This window comes from Procambarus clarkii, chromosome 13, assembly GCF_040958095.1.
Source record: "Procambarus clarkii isolate CNS0578487 chromosome 13, FALCON_Pclarkii_2.0, whole genome shotgun sequence".
Taxonomy (NCBI): Eukaryota; Metazoa; Arthropoda; class Malacostraca; order Decapoda; family Cambaridae; genus Procambarus; species Procambarus clarkii.
The window spans coordinates 30795236-30815673 of NC_091162.1; the positions used below are offsets into that span (position 1 = coordinate 30795236).

Sequence of the window (20438 nt, forward strand, 5' to 3'; positions counted from 1 at the left end):
TCCTGGCTTGGAGACTGTTTTTCTTGGGGCTTGGCACTGGTTTTGGTGGTCATGCCAGAGCTCCAGCTTCTGCTAGTGGAGGTGAGCCTTTGCTACCTGCTTCTGTGCCGGTGCCTCCTCGGGGGCATTTTTGCCTGGTTGACGTATTGCTCGCTCTGCTCGCTTGTCGGATTCTTGGAGGGGGCTCTGGCCCCTTCGCAGGTCACCCCATTGATGAGGCAATGGGGGTGAGGTCGGCTCTGTTTGTCCATGCTTAATCCCATGCTTTGTGAGAGTTTCGGGTCATGTCTTCAGGCCTGTGGTGGCGTTGGGTGGCTCCTCCCTCAGATATGAGACATCCTTCCCCAAATGTGGAGCCATCGCTTTGGACACTTTGGCTGGACTGGTCGAGGTGGGGTTCCCTGCACCCCTTTCCCCCAGTCTAGCTGTTACTTTGGGATCCAGCTCGGTGGGAGTTTTCTCGTGGGAGAGTCGTCCTTGTAGACCCATGGTATTACAGCCTGTTTCAGGCGCTGCTTGCTTGGTGTCTGAACCCCGAGGCATTTTCTAGGGCTCCACCTCTTCCAGCAGATTGGGCCAGTCCAGTACTGTGGTGGTTCGATCTACTCCTTCGCTCGTCGCATCTGGTCTTTTTGACGTGGATGTATCACCACTTGTATGATGATCAAGTGGCCTTTATCATGGTGTCCCACCTGAGGTCTTCGTCTCGGCAACAGTATGAGGTGTCTTGGCAGTCTTTTTGCCATTTCCTCTCTCGTATTTTACTTCCATTTCCGTTCAGGTTGTCTTGTCCTTTCATTCTTTCTCAGCTCTTTCAGGACCATCTTATGCTGAATACTGTTGCCTCGAATCGTGCAGCACTGGTGCAGCCGCATCAGCTTGTGTTCAGAAAGCTTTCTCGTAGTTTGTTTCACCTTCGGTCTACTCATGTACCGCTTGAGCCATCCTGGTCCTTGGACAGAGTACTCTCTCTCTCTTTCCTATCTTCTTCTCGGTTTATGGTAGCCCCCTTCAGTTCAAGGTTACTTCCAGAAAGCTCTGTTTCTGTTGGCTTTGGCCTCTGGGGGTTAGGTCAGTGAGCTGTATGCTCTCCTCCAGCACAGAGGTTTCTGCTCTTTTGGTCCTGGTGGACGTTTTGTTCAGTTGCAGCTGTTTCCTTCATTTCTGGCGAAGAATGAGACAGCAGGCTTCTGGAGGGGTCCATGGTTTATTGATGCTTGTTTGGTCTGGCAGGTGGTACATCATGTGTTGAGTCTGGTTGCAACTCTATTCCGTTACCTGTGCGCCTCTGCCTCTGGGGCTGTGGATGCACTTAGGGCTGATCCGATTTCTTTCCTGGTTCCAGGGCTCAGGTCTCTCAGGTCGTCCACATGATTATTAAGTCTTGCCAACCTGTGGTCTATCCTTGTGCCCATAACGTTCGTAAGTTTGCTGCTTTGACTGCCGTATAATGTCGTCCTGGGCTGACATTTGGGTGTAGGGCTTTTAGAGGTCGAACAGGATCCTGGCCGCCCATTATTTGGTAAATGTTCCTGGTCCCAGTCGTTCGTGTGTGGCTTTGGTTCACACGTTGCAGCCAGTTGTCTCGTCCTAGAGTTGATCCTCGTGGTGTGGCCCCTCCCGGGTAAGTCCCTCTTTATGTATCTGTGGTTATGTAGCTCCAAGGAGCCGAAGGGGCTTCCCACAGAAAACCAGCGTTGAATGCAATGAAATGTTATTTGTGGGTGAGCGCTGAAGGCTCTCTGGTACCCTCCCTCAGGTCGGAGGTTTTGTTTGTTGATGCTCAGCCTGTGAAATGAGGTGTAAGGGGGCCGGTGTGTGTGGGTCTGGGGCACCCCCTTCCCCTCAAGGGGTTAGGAGGGCTGCGCGGACAAGCTGTGCGGTGGCGGTGAATGGCAATTGCTTGTTTGCTGGTTTCCTATGTTTTCTTTTGGAGCGTTCTATTTCTCTGTTCGGTCTTAGGTTCTTTACAATTTCTACCATGTGGGGTTTGTTTTCAGATGCCTACCTTTCTGGGTGTCCAACCCTGGTCGATGGCAGACAAGGAATACCCCTAAATACAAGGGGGGGGGGGGGTCTCCTTAACCACTGTGATGCATCGAGTTTATTTTGACATTCCCCCTGTGCGCATGAAATCAAGTGTTCCCCCAAAATTCTTTTTTGTTTGTAAAATGATGAATTCCCTTCCCTGAACATGTCTATGTAAAAATAAATACCAAATTCCACTTACTTTGGCTGTGGGGACGTGGACAAGGTGAGCTGTGACATCATCAAGGGGCTGGTTGCCCATGAGTGAAGCTCCCAGACACGGTCACGCGAGCCATTCAAGCACCGAGAGTTGCCACATATATATTTTAAATTATTTATTTATTTATTTATGCATATACAAGAAGGTACATTGAGAATGTGAGGATACATAATTTGGTAATTACAGTCTTGTAAAGCCACTAGTACGCGCAGCGTTTCGGGCAGGTCCTTAATCTAAGAAAATTTTAAGTAGTTAAATACTTGCAAAATTTATAGACAAAAAAAATGATAACAGTTACATGGAATGAAAAAAAGATGAGAGAAAATTGTAGGTACAGTATATTAAAGCACATAGGTAGCTAAGATTGATTGCAATGACAGCTTGAATGGTAGTTGACAACAAATTGGTAGGCACAATACAGCAGAAACAATATAAGATTGATTGCAATGACAGCTTGAATGGTAGTTGACAAAAATTGGTAGTCACAATACAGCATATGGCTATCACATAAAAGAAGACAGCAATGAACACAATGATAAGGTTGTTTGATACTACATAAAAATTAGGAGATTGGGTAACACTAGGTACAGAGCAAATTTAAAGCTCAGTGTAGGAAACTAAGAAGATGAAATTAGGCACTTTTTGGTTTTGCTTTTAAATAAGGCAAAAGTTTTACAGTTTTTCAATTCACTAGGGAGTGAGTTCCATAGACTAGGTCCCTTAATTTGCATAGAGTGTTTACACAGATGAAGTTTGACCCTGGGGATATCAAAGAGATATTTATTTCTGGTGTGGTGATAATGGGTCCTATTACATCTGTCCAGGGAGAGTTTCAGAGCATGGTTTGCATTTAAGAACAGGGTTTTTGTAAATGTAGTTGACACAAGAGAATGTGTGGAGGGAGTTAATATTTAGCAAGTTTAGGGATTTAAACAAGGGAGCTGAGTGTTGTCTGAAAGCAGAGTTAGTTATTATTCTGATTTGTTGTTCCATGTATTTGGAACATTTGTTGTAATGTTCCATGAACATTTGTTCCATGTATTTTCAATGCGGTTTTATTGTGTGTTTTTTTATCGTATATAATGCATATTTGTGTCATTTACAATATGTATACAGCAGAACGTTCATAATGTTCCATGGAACTGTGATACATGTGTCCACAATAAATGTTTGTCACAATATTACATGTTAAAAATTCACTAATATTACAATATGTACAGTTTCACACACTATTTACACAGTAACACACTGTATTACACACAGTACTTCAGAAGTGAGTAATAAACAATGAAGTGGTTCATGGTACACAGCACGACTTCACTCTTGTTGCACCATGTACGGATAGATTTTCGCTTCCTGTTTCTTCGTTCTGTGTGGTTGTAAATAACGTACTCACTTACACCCTTGGCTTTAGTACTTGTTGGTGGTATGTAGCCAAGCTTGTAAAGCATAAGGTGGACTTGAAAAGATTATAGGAAAAGATCAGGTTGTAAGGTAGTCTTGAAAAGATCGCTTTGTAAGGTCCCACACTGGAAGAGATTCAGCCAACATCGAAGAGTGTCAGTCAATCCGGAAGAGATTCAGGCATTCTGGAAGAGATTCAGGCATTCTGGAAGAGATTCATGCATTCTGGAAGAGAGTCAGCTATCCTTGAAAATATCTATGGAAAACACCACCATGGAAGCTGCTAACACTGTTCATCTATGCTACTTGTATCAGATGCATCATTACTGAACCCAGAAAACGATTCATCTATGTATCATCTAAATAAATTGGAGATGGTGTAGGTGGGCAAAGGTGGCGCTCAGAGCTACAACTGGATATGCTCGCTGTATTGTCCTCATACATGCTGTATCACTTGCATCCGACCTTTGTGTTAGGTCCTTATTGTGCCTAACTTCACCAATATCATGACCCTTATGTTCTTCAAATAATAAGGTCTGAATTTCACTGACAGAGAGCGATCTTTCAATACCACGTCGAATGCGTTTTTTTTCTTTGGGAGGTGTTTTGGAGTCTGAGGTGCGTGCGCCACCCATGGTTGCTCACTCAGTACTAACCCAGCCAGCAACCCTAGGGCATACTGGGAATTTTTTCCAAGATGGATGCCTCTCACTGGAGGTCCTAAGAGTCCATTTCGTATACAACCTACTGCGCACACATTTTGAATGGGTACCAGGTATTCAAAAGGTGTTTTCTCAGTGGGCGCAGTTTCCAACCGACCGAGTTTTCTCGGTTGTCACAGCACAGTGGTTAAGCCATTGCTCCCTGTGTCACTTGAGGGGGCCAGGTTCCGGCTCTGGTCTCCAGTAGGCAGGACTCCATTGACTGAAGCCCTAGACTAATATAGTGTGTATCAGTCCCATAACTCCAGGAACCTCCTGGGCTCACCTAGAAATGGGGTTTAATTACATTCAATGGTGGTTTTCCGGGCTAGGCCCAGAGGCTCCCTGACACCTCTCTCTCTGGTCGTCGGTTTTTTATCATCATTCAACTGTGGTGGTGGGTTGCCCGCTCGCTTGTGTGGACTTGGGTGGGGGGGGGGATGGGGGGCACTATTGAGCAGGTGTGCTAGTTGGATGACGATTTGCTTCAAGGGGAACCTTTGGGGCTAGCCCAGAAAAATCGTGTTTCATTACATTCAAGGCTGATTTTTTCATAGTTGGGGCAGTTCTTTTGGCAGTTTGAAGGCTGCATCTTGGTTCTAACCATGCAGTAGTCTGTTTTGTTTTCCTGATTTTCTGGGTGCCTTTCCTGGTAATGGCAGACATGGATAACTTTAAATGTAAGGTGTTCATGTTTTTGCTGCTTCTTGCGCCTCTATGAGGGGGGCGAGGTTCTGGTTTATGGTCCCCCGATAGGCAAAAAGAACTCGGTGACTGATGGAACATGTCATGTTCATTGCAAACAGCACCATCCATTTGTATGTGCTGCGTTTCATATGCAAGAGAGAGTGTAAACAACAAGGGAGTGTGCAGGATGTCCGCCTTGCTTGGACATTGCTAGTAATGTATCATTATAAGTATTGAAGTCAGTAACCAAGCAAATTTTGTTCTGTGCTTTTCACAATTATTTATAGCATAACAAAAGTGTCACATCTGCACATATTTTTGAAAGTGAAATAATTTCATCATTCTTTCACCAACAGACCGCTGGTGTGGCTTGGTATGAGTTTGTTGTGTAGATTTGATGTACCAGATACACTGGGCTGTGATGAGCAAACTTTACAAAATTGGTTGACACTCATTGAGGCCAACTACCATACTGACAACACTTACCACAACTCTACACATGCTTCTGATGTCCTCCAATCAACTGCATACTTCCTTAATCAAGAACGATTAAAACAGCTGATGGATCCTCTGGATGTTGCTGCTTGTCTCATTGCTGCAGTTGTTCATGATGTAGATCATCCAGGCAAAAACAGGTACAGTTAATGGATATTTATTTATAGGAAAGGTATGTATTTCTGTACTAACAGGTGACGTGTGATGTAATTAATCGATAATGTATTTTGTGAGTAGATAAAATATTATTCTTTTAGAGATGAATGAGATGTAAAATATTATTCCTGCTCTTATGTTTAGTCCTGCAGTGTTTGTTATTAAAAGATAATAAACATTAACCTACAGGTAACTATCCACAATCTCTGTACCTAAAGCTTACAAATTCCACTGACGTTAATGAGATAATCCTTTCCCTTAAAACCAAGTCTGGTGCACTTGAGGAGATATCAACTATAATTTACAAAATAGCCTCTAGATCTTTAGCCCCTGCTATTGCATTGCTCTTCAACAAGTCACTTGAACTCCAAACCTTTCCAGATATTCTAAAAAAAGCGAGAGTAACCCCTGTCCACAAATGTGGTGATCTCACAGATGTTAACAACTACAGACCTATATCAATCCTACCTAACTTGTCAAAAATATTTGAAAAACTAATCTACAAGCAGCTTTACTCTTATCTAACCAAACACAATATACTTACCTCTTGTCAATATGGCTTCAGACCCAAAAAAAACCACTAACGATGCACTTATTAGTATGATTAACTTGATTCATACAGCTCTTGATAAAAATGAGTTTCCTGTTGGGTTATATGTGGACCTGCATAAGGCTTTTGACACTGTCAACCACCAAAACCTTCTTCTTAAATTACATCATTATGGAGTCAGAGGACACTCCCTACAATACCTCAAGTCTTACCTTACTGACAGGCTCAAGTATGTTTCTGTGAATAATTCAATTTCTCCCACCCTACCCATCAACATCGGTGTTCCTCAGGGCAGCATACTTGGCCCTCTCCTCTTTCTCATCTACATTAATGACCTTCCAAATGCCTCCCAACGCCTCAAACCAATTCTATTTGCTGACGACACAACCTTCATTTATTCCAGTCCTGACCCCCTTGCTCTAAATGCCACAGTAAATACTGAGCTAAATAAAGTCCATCTTTGGCTAACCGCCAACAAACTCACCCTTAACATTGATATAACTTTCTATATTCTGTTTGGCAATAAATCCTCTAATCAAATAAATGTCAGGATAAACAATACCCAAATTTGTAACAAAATAGATGGCAAATTCCTTGGCATTCTCATTGACCACAAGGTGAATTTCCAGGGACACATTCTAAATATATCAAAAAAAGTTTCAAAAACTGTGTGCATTCTTTCTAACATCAGATATTATGTACCCCGCCCTGCCCTGGTGATGCTCTATTACTCCCTCATCTATCCATATCTCAACTATGGTATTTGTGCTTGGGGTTCTACTACCCAAAATCATTTACATCCTCTAATTACTCAACACAAAGCTGCTATTAGGACAATATCCAACTCTAGCCCCAGACATCACTCGGTACCCCTACTCAAATCTCTGAATATGTTAGACATTAAGTCACTGCACATTCTCTCATGTGTATTATACATATATAAAATGCTGAACTATAATGCCAATCCTGACCTCAAAAGCTTCAACGAAGGTTGTAGCACCACACCAGAAACAAATACAGTTTTGATATTCCAAGAGTACAACTTAATCAAACTAGAAATGCTCTACAAATCAAGGGACCCAGAATGTGGAATGTCCTTCCCAATCATGTTAAAGACTGTACCTCTCTCAACCAATTTAAGATAAAAACGAAACACTACCTAATAAATTCCCTGTAACCTACCTTACCCCTGTATTGTCAACCCATGTCTGTCTTTTTTTTTTTTTAAACACCGCTGTTTGTCGACCTAATTATATTTGTGCTGCTTTTTCAGCCATGTTCCCCCCTTTCTTATTTTTATTTTTATTTATTCTCAACATATTTTATACTTTAAACTCAATTAGTATTAAGTTTTAGTCTTTAGTGTTTTTCCTGCCTGAAACGCTTTGCGTAATGTGGCTTTAGGCACTGTATGTACCAGCTCTATCTATAAACCTAGCAATTTTTGTAAAAATCTCTTGTATGTATGTACCTTACCTGAATAAACATTTATTTATTTATTTATTTATTTATTTATATTTATTTAATTTTCTGTGGAGAGTCTCTCTGGTTCCCGGAGTTATACCGGGCTGATTATGTGTGTATTAGACTGTGGCATCAGTCAGTTTGATTGGAGTTCTAGCCTAAGGGGACCACGAGCCAGAACCTGGTCCCCTCAGAGAGGCACAAGGAGCAATGGCCTATAGAAACCCCCAGGGGGATATTAGTAACCTATTAAACGTATAAACATGAAACAGAGCAGGAATAAATTGGATAGGTTTTTTAGATTTTGGAAAAGACCTGGGTAAATACAGGTAGCAGGGGACGAACTTGAAAATACACACATAACTTCTTGCAGTGCTGCTCCCTTTATGTTTCATATGAATGGATTTCATTCCTATGCTCAATAAACGATCCTTGGGTGGACATGCTATTTCAGTAAACTGACTTATTCAGGGAAGATGAAGACTGGCCAGCTGATGACGTCATTTATCCATTAGCAATGCCTGTGCATGGGTCCATGGGGTAACGAAATTTGGGTATGCCAGAAGCCAGCCTTTTAATCCCCTTGAACGAAAATTTTATATGTTCAAAGGACGAAGATGATATATGCTCAATAAGCAATCTCCGAAGAAAGATTGACAAAGCTTAATTTACAATCTCTAGAAAGGTGAAGAAGAAATAGGGGTGACATGATGGAGGTGTGACTGAATGGATTCATGAACTATAAGGCAATCACTAGCAGAGGTAACTAAAAACGGGTACGCCAAGTCAGGACCTTTTAATCCTCTTGATTATACCTGTGCAAGGACATTGAGCGGCTACCTGGTGACGTCATTAACCATTAGCGATGTCTGTGCAAGAGGCAATGGGGTAACTAAAAACGGGTACACCATAGAGGGGCCGTCAAATCTCACCGGGGTAACTAAAAACGGGTACGCCATAGAGGGACTGTCAAATCTCACTGGGGTAACTAAAAACGGGTACGCCATAGAGGGGCCATCGAAAAAAGCAAAACGGCCCCTCTGTGGCGTACTTTCCACTACTAAGCATTCCATGTGATATCTACCGGGTTATGCACCATGAAATTTAGGCATCCTAAAAGCAAACTCCACCTGTTGAAAATTGATACCGAAAGCCGAACTATCCAACAGGACTCCACAATCTGCAAACAATCAAACAAGCATGATATCACAACTGCTGTCTGCACAGTTTCCCCCTTCCCAGGAGGGGAAAGGGAGAGCCCCAAACCCTCGCGCTGGCCATCTAACCCCAGTTCTGAGGCTGATGTGTTATGTGGCAGCCATTCGACTCTCGGTCATGTCTCTGAGCAGTGTTGCATCTTGTGGTGTTGTTCTGCTGTGTCGTGGTGTACAAGCCAGGAGTAATTCACGGAGTACTGGGGCAGGATGTACCCAAGACCACCTTCCCTAGGTGTCCTGTAAGTACTGCCCTTGCGGCTTGGGATTATCTTTCACAAGTCGTTCAGGAATTACCTCCGTAGGGATCTTTTGTTACTCATTACTTGTTCTCTCAGTAGTTTGGGCCAGCCTGGGCTTCCCTTAGCAGTCAGCCTAAGGCCCCTGGAAAACCCCATTGGGGCTCTTTGGTCCGATGGATGTGTCCTCTGGGTCACATCTCGCTTTGTGCGAGTTTGAAGTTTGTTCCGTCCCCTTTTCTCAGGGTGACACACACCGTTTTTGTCTCTGTAATGCTGCCTGTTGGGTCAATGACACCTTTGACCCAGAGTCTTTCAAGTGGTGTTCCTTGTTGGTTCCCCAATTCACCCAGTCCACTGATACTGATAATCAAGTGCAGGCAGCATCGGCATTGCATGCACAATTTAGGTTGCTGCAATGCACTAGATTGACTGCCTTTCCAGATGCCCCGAGGCTGCCCCGCTTTGGATATAGGGACCTGCATTTAGGTTTGTTAATCGCTTCGACATTGGCTTTATCTGCGCTCCCTTGTCCTTGCCCTGCTGTGGTTTGTCGTGCTCCCCCCCCCCCCCCCCCCCCACCCCCTTGCTGCTGGCTCCCAAGTGTCTGAGGGTTTCGGAATCGGGGCAGTGGCAGATGGTGGCAGTTTCGGGGGCCGACGTATCTGGTTTGGCGACAGAGGCATTCGAGCCTGCTCCTCCATCCAAGGCGTCTTGGTCTGACCAGCATGCTCCCCTTTTCCATGCTTTTATGATGGAGTCTGCCATTTCTTTGGGGGCAGAGGGTTTGAAGGATGACTCTGCCCCAGGTCCTGGTATGGAGGATCCCAGGGCTGGGTAGGAGTTGACTTAGAGGGTTTGGGCCCGGTTTGACACCATTTGGGTTAGTACCCTTGATGCAGTGCTTGTTGTTGTAGGGGGGAGGAGTTTTCTTATCCTCCCCTCCCTGTATAAGTTTGATATTAGTTCTGCTCCTCCCCGGGTTCCGTTCCGGGTTCCCTTGGGTTCTTCAGTCCCTTCCTTCCAGAGGTTTTTGGCTTTCTGCATCCTGCCTGAGGTGGTTTGTGAGGCCATTATGGCTTACCTCTTGCATGACCCAGATTTTGCTTCAATAATTGAGCCTTCCTCATTTGAGTTCGGTTCTACTTTTCCTCATTGGGTGTGTTACGATTCATCCTAGTTGGCAGACTGTCCTTTCTTTTCTTTAGGGACATGGCATATGTTTTGTCAGACCCGCACACTTGAATGGTGAGGAAACTGCTACAGTAATTCATGTTTACCTGGGGGCTGAGTTGGAGCACCTCAATGCATGCTTGTTCACCCCATTCTTCCTAAGGATATTGGCGAGATGCAGCTTCGTGTGCAGGTTCCTGTCCTTTCAGCATCCCTGATTGCTGAGGATTTGTGCACCCGGGGGTATTTGGCTTTGGTTTTGCATTTATTTTCCCCTGCTCGAGCTGTCTTTGGATTGGCTTGAGGAAAATGAGGAGGCGCTGGGAGCTAAGCCGGTGTCTGGTGCACTTGCCTCGGTGGCTCGGGCGTCATCTGCCATTTTGTAGTTGTTTGCATCTATTCTGAAGGAGGAGGAGTCGGCGTAATGTTCACTCTGCACATCAGTTGGCTTCTCGTAAGGGCCGTCGGCCTTTTGCGGGTCGCTCCGTTGATTGGGTGATGGGGAGGGAGGCTTGTGCTGTTGGCTTACTCCTGGTCCCATGATTTGTGGGTGTTTTGGATCATTTCCTTTGGCCTGTGGTGGTGGTGTTGGGTGGCTGCTCCTCCTTCGGCGAGTTTGGAGTTTGCGGGACAGGTCTCTTCTCCTGCGTTCTGTCATATCATCTCAGAGTGGGTGCGCTTTTGTGTAGTCGAAGCGACCCCATCACTCAACTGGGTTTCCTGCATGTTTCCAGTCCCAAAACAGTACTGTGCAGATCTGAGGTTCATTCTGGACTTGTTCCATCTGAACCCCTGGGTCTTGATGACCAAACCACACACTAGAAGATGAAGACAACAACGTTTCGTTTTGTTCTGGAACATTATCAAGTCGATTGTGAGGAGACGAGAAAGGCACGATAAGGAAATTTCTTTAATCATAAACTTGCTTCCAACACTAGTAGCACTGTGCTTTGCCTTCCCCCTCATATCTGAACTCAAAACTCTAATACCCTTGGTCTTCTTGACATAAAGCTCGCCTTTCGTCAGACTAACAGTCTTCATACTAATCTTGTTCACACTTCTCCTCCTGCTTCTAATGATGCTGGTGTCTACTCTATTTCCTGTTCATCTTGTTCTCTCTCCAATACTTTGAGGAAACTGGCCATACACTTAATGACAGACTCAATGAACACAAAAAAAAGTGTTAAGTCTACAGACACAAACAATGCCCTCTTCTGTCACGTTAGGGATTCCAATCATCCTATTGATTGGTCTTCTTCTAAAATAATCTTTCCTGCATCTACTCTTGCATCAGATGCATCATCCTACATCTACTACGACTCTTCACAGACGCCGTCTTGTTGAATCGGCTCGGATACACAACCTACCCAACACGAACCTTAATCCTGGCTTTGTTGTTGTTGACTCTCTACTTTCACAGTACAGTTCTAACCATTCTAACAAACATGACCTAATATAAGCCTTCCCATTATTTTTCTCTTTCTTATTTGGGGGAGCCCCTTTGGCTCCCCAGAACTATCCAACTGATATGGATATATTAGACTTTGGCATCATTCAATGTGAATGGAGTTCTAGGCCTACTGGGGACCACGAGCCAGAACCTGTCCCTCCTCACAGAGGCATAAGGAGCAATGGCCTATAGAACCCCCCCCCCCCCCCCCCCCCCGTGTGATTGGAAGCATTCTATGTCTGCCGTCGATTGGATCAGGCACCCAGAAAGGTAAGCGCCCCAAAACAAACCCCCTATTGTAGTTAAGAAATTGATACTGCAAGCCAAACTAGTGGACATAACTTCCCAAATGAAAACGAGCAAATGAGCATGACCTCACCATTTGGCCGCGCTGCTTGTCTGCGCAGCTCCCCCCTCCTTGAGAGAGGAAAGGGGAAGCCTCCAGCTGTGTGCCTTGTGGTGTGGTGCTTTCTCTCTCTCTTTTTTTTATTTATATATACAAGAGTTCTTACATTCTTGTACAGCCACTAGTATGCGTAGCGTTTCGGGCTTCAGGCAGCTCTGGCGGGGTTTGAGCCAGGAGTAATTTTCCAAGTACTCAGGCTGCATGCGCCTAGGGTCCCCTTCCCTAGGTGCCCTGTCAGTACTGCCCTTGGGGCTTGGGGGCCACCTTCCACAAATCACCTTGGGATTTACCTTTGCTTGGTCTTTTGCTGCTCAGTGATCGACCACCCTTAGTGTGCTTGGTCGTTTCATGCACCCTTGTTTGCCTTTGGGTAGTGGTAGTTTGCAATGGTAGGGGTGTAGCTTACTGCACAGCTAGTTTTGCAGGGTACTGCACAGCTAGTTTTGCAGGGTACTGCACAGCTAGTTTTGCAGGGTACTGCACAGCTACTGCTCGGTACCCAGAGTGGCCAACTCTGTTCTGCCTGGGTACGTTGTCGTCTTGCGGGGTTTTCTTTTATTTTTGTTTTCTGCCTGGTAGAGGGTTCTGCCCTTGCTTTTGGTTCCCCCTATTGTTTTTGGTGGTTCGCTGCTAGGGCCCCCATGAGTGGACACGTCCCAGGCGTTCAGCTGTAGCAGTTCGCTTGGTAGTTTTTGGGTGCCAGTTAGCAGTACCCTGCCTGGGTTTCCTTTAGCGAGATTACGCAACTAAGGGTACTGGGAAACCCCACAGGGGCTCTCTGGTTCGATGGACGCGACCTCTGGGTTCCCTCTCGCTTCATGCGAGTTTGAGGGTTACTCTATCTCCTTGTCTCAGGGTGACATTCACCACTTCTACCTCCATCATGCTGCCTGCTGGGTCGGTAACACCTTCAACCAAGAGTCCTGTGAGTTTTGTTGCTTGTTGGTGACTGTACACCTTGTCCACTGATGACCCTGTTTGGATGCAGGCAGCTCAGGCATTGCATGCTAGGTTAGGTTGCTGCAACACATTAGGTTGGTTGCTGCCTCGGAAGCCCTACAGCTACCCAGTTTTGCTTTTAGGGACCTGGCTTTGGGGTGTAGGTCGCTTCGACCTTAGTTCAGTCCGTGCCCTCTCGTCTTTCCCATGCTGTGGTTCATTATGGTTTTCACCCCTGCTTCCAGCTCCGAAGCATCTAAGGGTTTCCAAGTCGGGGCAATGTTTAGTTGGGTTCGAGACTCGTGCAGTTTTGGGGGATGCCCCTTCCGAGTGGCAAAGGAGGTATTCGAGCCTGTTCCTCCAGCCGATGCGTATGGCCTGAATAGTGGGCCCCCTTCCTTAGTGTTTTTCTGGCTGCCCCGGCATTTTCCTGTGAGGCCGGGGCTTTGGAGGGGCAGCTCGGCCCCGAATCCTAATGTGGAGGTTCCCGGGATGGTGAAGGGGCTAACTTGGGGCTCCTGGGCCCTGTTGGACCCCGCTTGGGGTTTCATGCGCTCTGAGTGGGGTGGGAGGGGTGGGGTTTTCTTTTCCCCCATCTCGTCCGAGTTGGATTGGTGTCAGCCCCTCCCTGGGTTTAGTTCAGTGTCCCTTCGACCCCATCAGTCCCGTTCTTCAAGAGATTTTCGGCTTCCTGTTCCCATCTCTTGAGGTGCGGGAAGCCATTGCGGCTTACCTCCTGTGCGACCCGGTTTATGCTTCCATATTGGATCCTTCTTCATTCAGGTTTAGATCTTTGTTTCCTCCCTGGGTTATGAGGTTCTGGAGTTGTTCTGGCTAGCAGTTTGCCTGGGTCCTAGCTCTTGAGTTTTCTTCTCCTTTCTGTCCCTTGCTGTTTGTGGAGTCTGTGGTTCGGCAGTATCTGTGGGTGGCTTCCACTTGTTGTCGTCCGATGTCGGATTCATGGTTCTCCAGTGGGCCTGTTGGGGTCATGCCAGGGCTCGGGGTTCTTTCTGTCAGGGTAGGTAGGTGGTGCCAGGTTTTGGTGTCGGCGCCGCCTTCGAACCTGTCTTCATCTAGTTGGTGCGGTTCTCTTCAGGGGCATCAGTCTTTTCACGGTTCATCCCTTTGACAGGGCGATGGGGGCAGGGCTCACACTGTTTGCTTATGCCTGGTCTCGTGATTTGCTTATGCCTGGCGGGGCGGGCCTCTTCTCCTGCATTCTGTCGAGTCATCTTGGGGGGGGGGGGGAAGGTGGGGTTACCTGTACCTCTTCCCGCCGGTTCAGCTGTTGCTTCGGGTTCTGGCTTGGTTAGAGACTTGCCAGGGGAGAGTAGTCCTGTTGGCTCCTTGGCGGCCAGCCCAACCATGGTTTCTGGCACTGCTTGCTCAGTGTGCAAACACGGGGACTTTTCAGCTCTCCGGCCTCTTTCAGCAGATCAGTCTGGTCATGTATTTGGCTGGTTCGATCTTCTCCTCTGATCTTCTCATCCGATCTTCTCCTCCGATCTTTTCCTCTGATCGTCTCTTCTGATCTTCTCCGATCTTTCTGATGTGGGTTTATCACCACTTGTATGGTGAGCACTTGTATTATGGTGATTCATTGATGGTGTCCCACCTGCGTGTTTCGTCTTAGCGGCAGCATAAAGTTTCCTGGTGGTCCTTTCGTCATTTTTTTGTCCCATCATAGATTGTCTTCGGTTTTGGATGGGGTTGTTTTGTTCTTTCTCTCTTGGCTGTTTCAGGACCATCATCTTAAGCTGAATACTGTCAACTCGTATTGTGCGGTGCTGGCAGAGCCACTCCTGCTTGCATTCGGGGTGGATGCTACTTCCGCTCCGTTTCGCAAGCTGTCTCGTGCGTTGTTTCAACTCCGACCGGCTCATGTGCCTCCTGAGCCTTCCTGGTCACTGGACTGGGTGCTCTCTTTTTCTCTCTTCTCCTCGGTTTATGGTGGCCCCTTCGGTTTGGGATTGTTTTGATAAGGCTCTTTTTTCTTGTTGGCATTGGCCTCTGGGGTTTGGGTCAGGGAACTTCATGCTCTCCTCCAGCACAGGAGTTTCTGCTCTTTCAGTCCTGGCAGTAGGTTTGTTTGTTTGCATCCTTTTCCTTTTTTTCTGGCAAAGAATGAGAGGGGTAGCTTTCCAGAGGGGTCCTTGAGGCTTGGATGGTTCAGCCGGGGGTGCATCATGTATTGTGTCCGCTTGCGGCTCTTTGCCGTTACCTGGACGCCATGGTCTTAGTGGCCGGGGACACGCTTTGGGTTGACCCGGTTTACCTTTCTTTTCTGTTCCAGGGCTCGGGCCTCCCAGGTCATCTGCAGGGTTATTTGGTCCAGCCAGCCTGCAGTTTATCCTCATGCCCATGACATTTGCAAGTTTGCTGGTATAGCTGCCATTTTGGTAACATGTCTTGGTCTGATGTTCGGGCGCGAGAATTTTGGGGTTCGAACAGGGTCATGGCCGCCCATTACCTCGTTATTGTTCCAGGCCCTAGTCGGGTGCATGCCGCTTTGGGACACAGGTTGCAGCTAGTTGTCTTGACTTCGAGTTGAGGTATGAGTGGAGGCCACCTCTGAGGTAAGTCCTTCTTTTATTTTCTATGGTTAGGTATCTCCAGAGAGCCAGAAGGGCTCTCCACAGAAAACCAACATTGAATGTAATGAAACACCATTTTCTGGGTGAATTCCGGAGGCTTCTTAGCAATCCTCCCTCCCTCCAGTGGGCAGTTTTTGCATTTTTGATATTCAGCCTCTGAATTGGGGTTGGATGGCTGGCGTGAGGGTCTGGAGCTCTTCATTTTCCATCCCAGGGAGGGGGGGAGCTGCACAGACAACAGTGCAGCAGCGGTTGTGACATCATGCTTGTTTGTTTGTTTTTCAGATTGTAAAGTTCTGCTGAATAATTCGGCTTTCGGTAGTTCGGCTTTGTTTTGGGCCGCCTACCTTTCTGTGTGCCTCACCCACTAGATGGCAGACATAGAATGCTTCCAACCAAATGGGGGTTTCTATAGGTCATTGCTCCTTGTGCCTATCTGAGGGGGGGCCAGGTTCTTGTTCGTGGTCCCCAGTAGGCTAGAACTCCAATCGAATTGACTGATGCCACGGTCTAATACATACATACATACAGATCAGCCCGGTATAGCTCCAGGGAGACTCCAGCACTCACCTAGAAAATGGCGTTTCATAACATTTAACACTTTTTTTGGAAGAGCTTTTATATTTTATTAACACTATTGCCCGTGCCACGAGAGCGCCACAGACTTTGACATCAGGGAGCCGGTTGGCCGAGCGGACAGCACGCTGGACTTGTGATTCTGTGGTCCCGGGTTCGATCCCTGGCGCCAGCGAGAAACAACGGGCAGAGTTTCTTTCACCCTATGCCCCTGTTACCTAGCACTAAAATAGGTACCTGGGTGTTAGTCAGCTGTCACGGGCTGCTTCCTGGGGGTGGAGGCCTGGTCGAGGACCGGGCCGTGGGGAGACTAAAAAAAAAAAAAAAAGCCCCGAAATCATCTCAAGATAACCTCAAGATGGGGCTAATGGTGTGGGCGAACGTGTGGCGACGCCTAAATGTGTATACTCGTTTCAGTTTTCTCACCTTAATTCTCGTGCTACGTTGTTCGTTTTGTTATCATTGTGTTTGCAATTAAATTCCCTGCAGATGTATATGCATATAATGTCCAAGAGCCTGGCGAGACTCCCCACAGCAAAGCCAAAGTCGGAAAAATTATCCGTGAGCGCACAAAATCAGTAAAATGTGGATACTCGTTTCAGTTTTCTCACCTTAATTCTCATGCTACGTCGTTCCTTTTAGTATCATTGTGTTTGCAATTAAATTTCCTGCAGACGTATATGCATATAATGTCCAAAAGCCTGGCGAGACTCCCCACAGCGAGCCTAAAGTTACCCATGAACGAGCACCAATTTGCACACCACAACCCAATGTGTGTACTCGTTCAGTTTGATAACATCAATTTTCATGTTACATCGCTCGTTTTAGCATCAAATTGTTCGCAATATAAAGGCACACATTTTAAAACTAGTCTCATAATAAAGGAGCAATAACTGGAATTTTAACAAATGTTTTAATTTTGGACGATCATCATCAAAATTATTTATATCTTTCCAGTGTTCTGACATCAATTTTCATGTTAAATCACTCGTTTTGGTATCAAATTGTTCGCAATATAAAGGCGCACATTTTAAAACTAATCCCATAATAATAGCACAATAAATAGAATTTTAACAAATATTTTAATATTTAAAATTTAGACCCAAAAAGTTTTTATAATCTTTCAAGTGTTCTGACATCAAGTTTTGAGTTACATCTTTCATTTTGGTATCGAATTGTGTGCATTCTAAAGGCGCTTATTTTGAAACAATCCTGAGGTCGATCAGATAAAAAATGAATTTTATACAAATATTTTTGTAGTGTACGCAAGTTCTGTCCACGGCTCGGACTTGAGAGAAAAAAACCAGCGTTGAATGTAATGAAACGCCATTTTCTGGGTGAGTCCCGGAGGCTCCCCGGAGCTATCCCAGGCTGATATGCTAATGTCAGACTTTGGCATCAGTCATGTGTATGGAGTTCTTAGGCCTACCGGGGACCACGGCCAGAACCGGGCCCCCTCAGAGAGGCAAGGGGAGCAATGGCCTATAGAAGCCCCTGTGTAGTTGGAAGCATTCTATGTCTGCCATCGACCGGAACAGGCACCCAGAAAGGTAAGCGCCCCAAAACAAACCCCTATTCTGGTTAAAATTGCTACCTAATACCGAACTAGTGGATAGAACTCCCCAACCGAAAACAAGCAAATTAGTGTGACGTCACACACTGCCGCGCCGCTGTCTGCGCAGCTCCCCCCTCCCCGGGAGGGGGAAGGGGGAGCCCCAGACCCCCCGCGCCGGCTACCCACACCTCAGTTCTTGAGGCTGGATGTCAAAAACGCGAAAAACCGCCGACCGGAGGGAGGGAGGGATGCCGGGGAGCCTCCGGGACTCACCCAGAAAATGGCGTTTCATTACATTCAACGCTGGTTTTCTGGGGGGAGCCCCGTCGGCTCCCCGGAGCTAACTACCCACAGACAGAAAAAGAGGGACTTACCCGGGAGGCGGTCGTCGCTCACCCCTCAACTCGAAGCCGAGACAACTGGCTGCAACCGCCGACCCAAAGCAACACAGGCCCGACGAGGGCCAGGGACATTCACAAGGTAACGAGCAGCCAGGACCCTGTTCGACCGCCAAAATCCCCGCGCCCGAATATCAGACCAAGACATATTCCCAAAGACGGCAGCAAGAGCCGCGAACTTACGAACGTCATGGGCACGGGGATAGACCGCAGGCTGGCTAGACCTAATAACCCTGCCGACGACCTGAGAGACCCGAACCCGCGAACAGGGAAGAAGGGAAACCGGATCAACCCACAACGCGTCCCCGGACACAGAAGCTGTGGCGCGCAAATAACGGCGAAGCGCCGCAACCGGACACAAAACATGATGCACCCCCGGCCTGACCAACCAAGCATCAACCACCCATGGACCCCTCCGGAACGCAGCAGTCTCATTCTTCGCCAGAAAAGAAGGAGACGGCTGCAAACGAACAAAACTATCACCACGACCAAAAGAGCAGAAACCCCTGCGCCGGAGGAGAGCATGAAGCTCCCCTACCCGACCCCCAGAGGCCAAAGCCAACAAGAAAAGTGCCTTGGAAAAACAATCCTGGACCGAAGGGGCCACAACGAAACGAGGAGATGAAAGGAAAGCGAGCACTCTGTCCAAAGACCAGGACGGCTCAGGCGACGCATGAGCAGGCCGGAGGTGAAACAATGCACGAGACAGCTTGCGAAACGGCGCAGACGTAACATCGATACCGAAAGCAAGCTGAAGCGGCTCCGCCAGCGCCGCACGATACGAAGCGACAGTGTTAGGCATAAGATGACGGTCCTGAAACAACCACGAGAGGAAGGACAAGACCACCCGAACAGACAAGGAGCTAACACGACGAAGACGCAAAAAGAAACGGAAGGACCGCCAGGAAACTTTATACTGCCGCCGAGAAGAAGCCCTCAGGTGGGACACCAACAAGGAGGCCACCTGATCACCATAGAGCTGATGATAGACTCGAGTCAAAAAAACCATACGCGAAGACTCGAGGAGAAGATCGAACCAGCTACGTGACGTACCGGCCCGATCTGCTGAAAGAGGCGGAGCCGCGGGAAAACCCTCGGGTTCGGACACCGAGCAACCAGCGCCTGAAACCAAGGCTGGGCCGGCCACCAAGGGGCCAGAAGGACAACTCTCCCCTGGTAAGTCTCTAAGCGAGTCAGGACCTGGAGCAACAGCCGAACTGGGGGAAAGAGGTACAGGAACCCCCACCTCGACCAGTCGAGCCGAAAGGCATCGACCCCGACGGCCTCGCAATCGGGGAAGGGCGCCGCATAAACGGGAAGACGCCGCGACCACGCCGACGCGAAGAGGTCCACCTCGGGGCGCCCGAACGTCTGGCAAAGCCAACGGAAGGACTCGTCGTCGACCGTCCACTCCGTGGAGAAGGGAACGAAGCGAGACAGGGCGTCGGCCAAGACGTTGGACACGCCCCGTACTTGAACCGCCAGGAGAGCCAAACCCCGAGAACTCAGCAGACGAGTCACCCGAAGCGACCAACCCCAAAGAGACAAGGACCGCATCGAACCCCCGCGGTTCAGGCAATGAACCACCGGAGAGCAGTCCGAATGGAGCCGAATCGTCGATCCGCGGGCCACCCGAATCCTCCCCAGAGCAAACCACACTGCCGCGAACTCCCGCACCGTACTGTGAGCTCGACGGAAGGACGGATCCCAACGCCCCTGGCCGGCCTGGTGAGCACTGGTCACAAAACCCCAGCCGAGAGACGACGAATCCGAGTACACATCGAGCGAGGGCTCGGGTAGGCGCCAAGGCACTGAACCCCGAAAAACCCGAAGAGGAAGCCGGTGACGCAGCAGCCGACGCAAGTCCCCCGGGGGTCGAACTCTGCGATCGCGAGAGAGGCGGAAGGGGGAACCCCGAAGGAACCAGAACAGCCGTCAAAGCCAAACCCGACCCGGCGGGTAGACCACCATCGCGAAGTTCAGGCTCCCGCACAGCCCCTCGAGCAACCGCCGGGTGACCCGAGGGCCCTCCAGAAACAGACGAAGGCGGGACCGCAGCCGCAGGAGAGACTCCGGAGGGAGAGACAAGGAGGCGGTCCGAGAGTCCCACACGAGACCCAGCCAAGTCCGAACCTGAGAGGGAACCAGATGGGACTTCCTCCAGTTCACCAAGAACCCGAACCCGGCGA

General features: G+C 47.9%; 1 protein-coding gene across 10 annotated transcripts in view; it reads left to right on the forward strand.

Annotated features, from left to right (window-relative positions):
• The window catches only part of LOC123757285 (high affinity cAMP-specific and IBMX-insensitive 3',5'-cyclic phosphodiesterase 8B), a 787483-nt gene that overhangs the window by 519790 nt on the left and 247255 nt on the right, over positions 1 to 20438 (forward strand). For all 10 annotated transcript variants that reach the window (XR_011228393.1, XM_069323843.1, XM_069323837.1 and 7 more), the window contains one exon: positions 5397 to 5675. Coding sequence is in view for 9 of the 10 variants with exons in the window: in XM_069323843.1 (XP_069179944.1) it covers positions 5397 to 5675 (279 nt within the window). In the remaining variant the exon portion in view is untranslated. The remainder of the gene's footprint in view (positions 1 to 5396; positions 5676 to 20438) is intronic.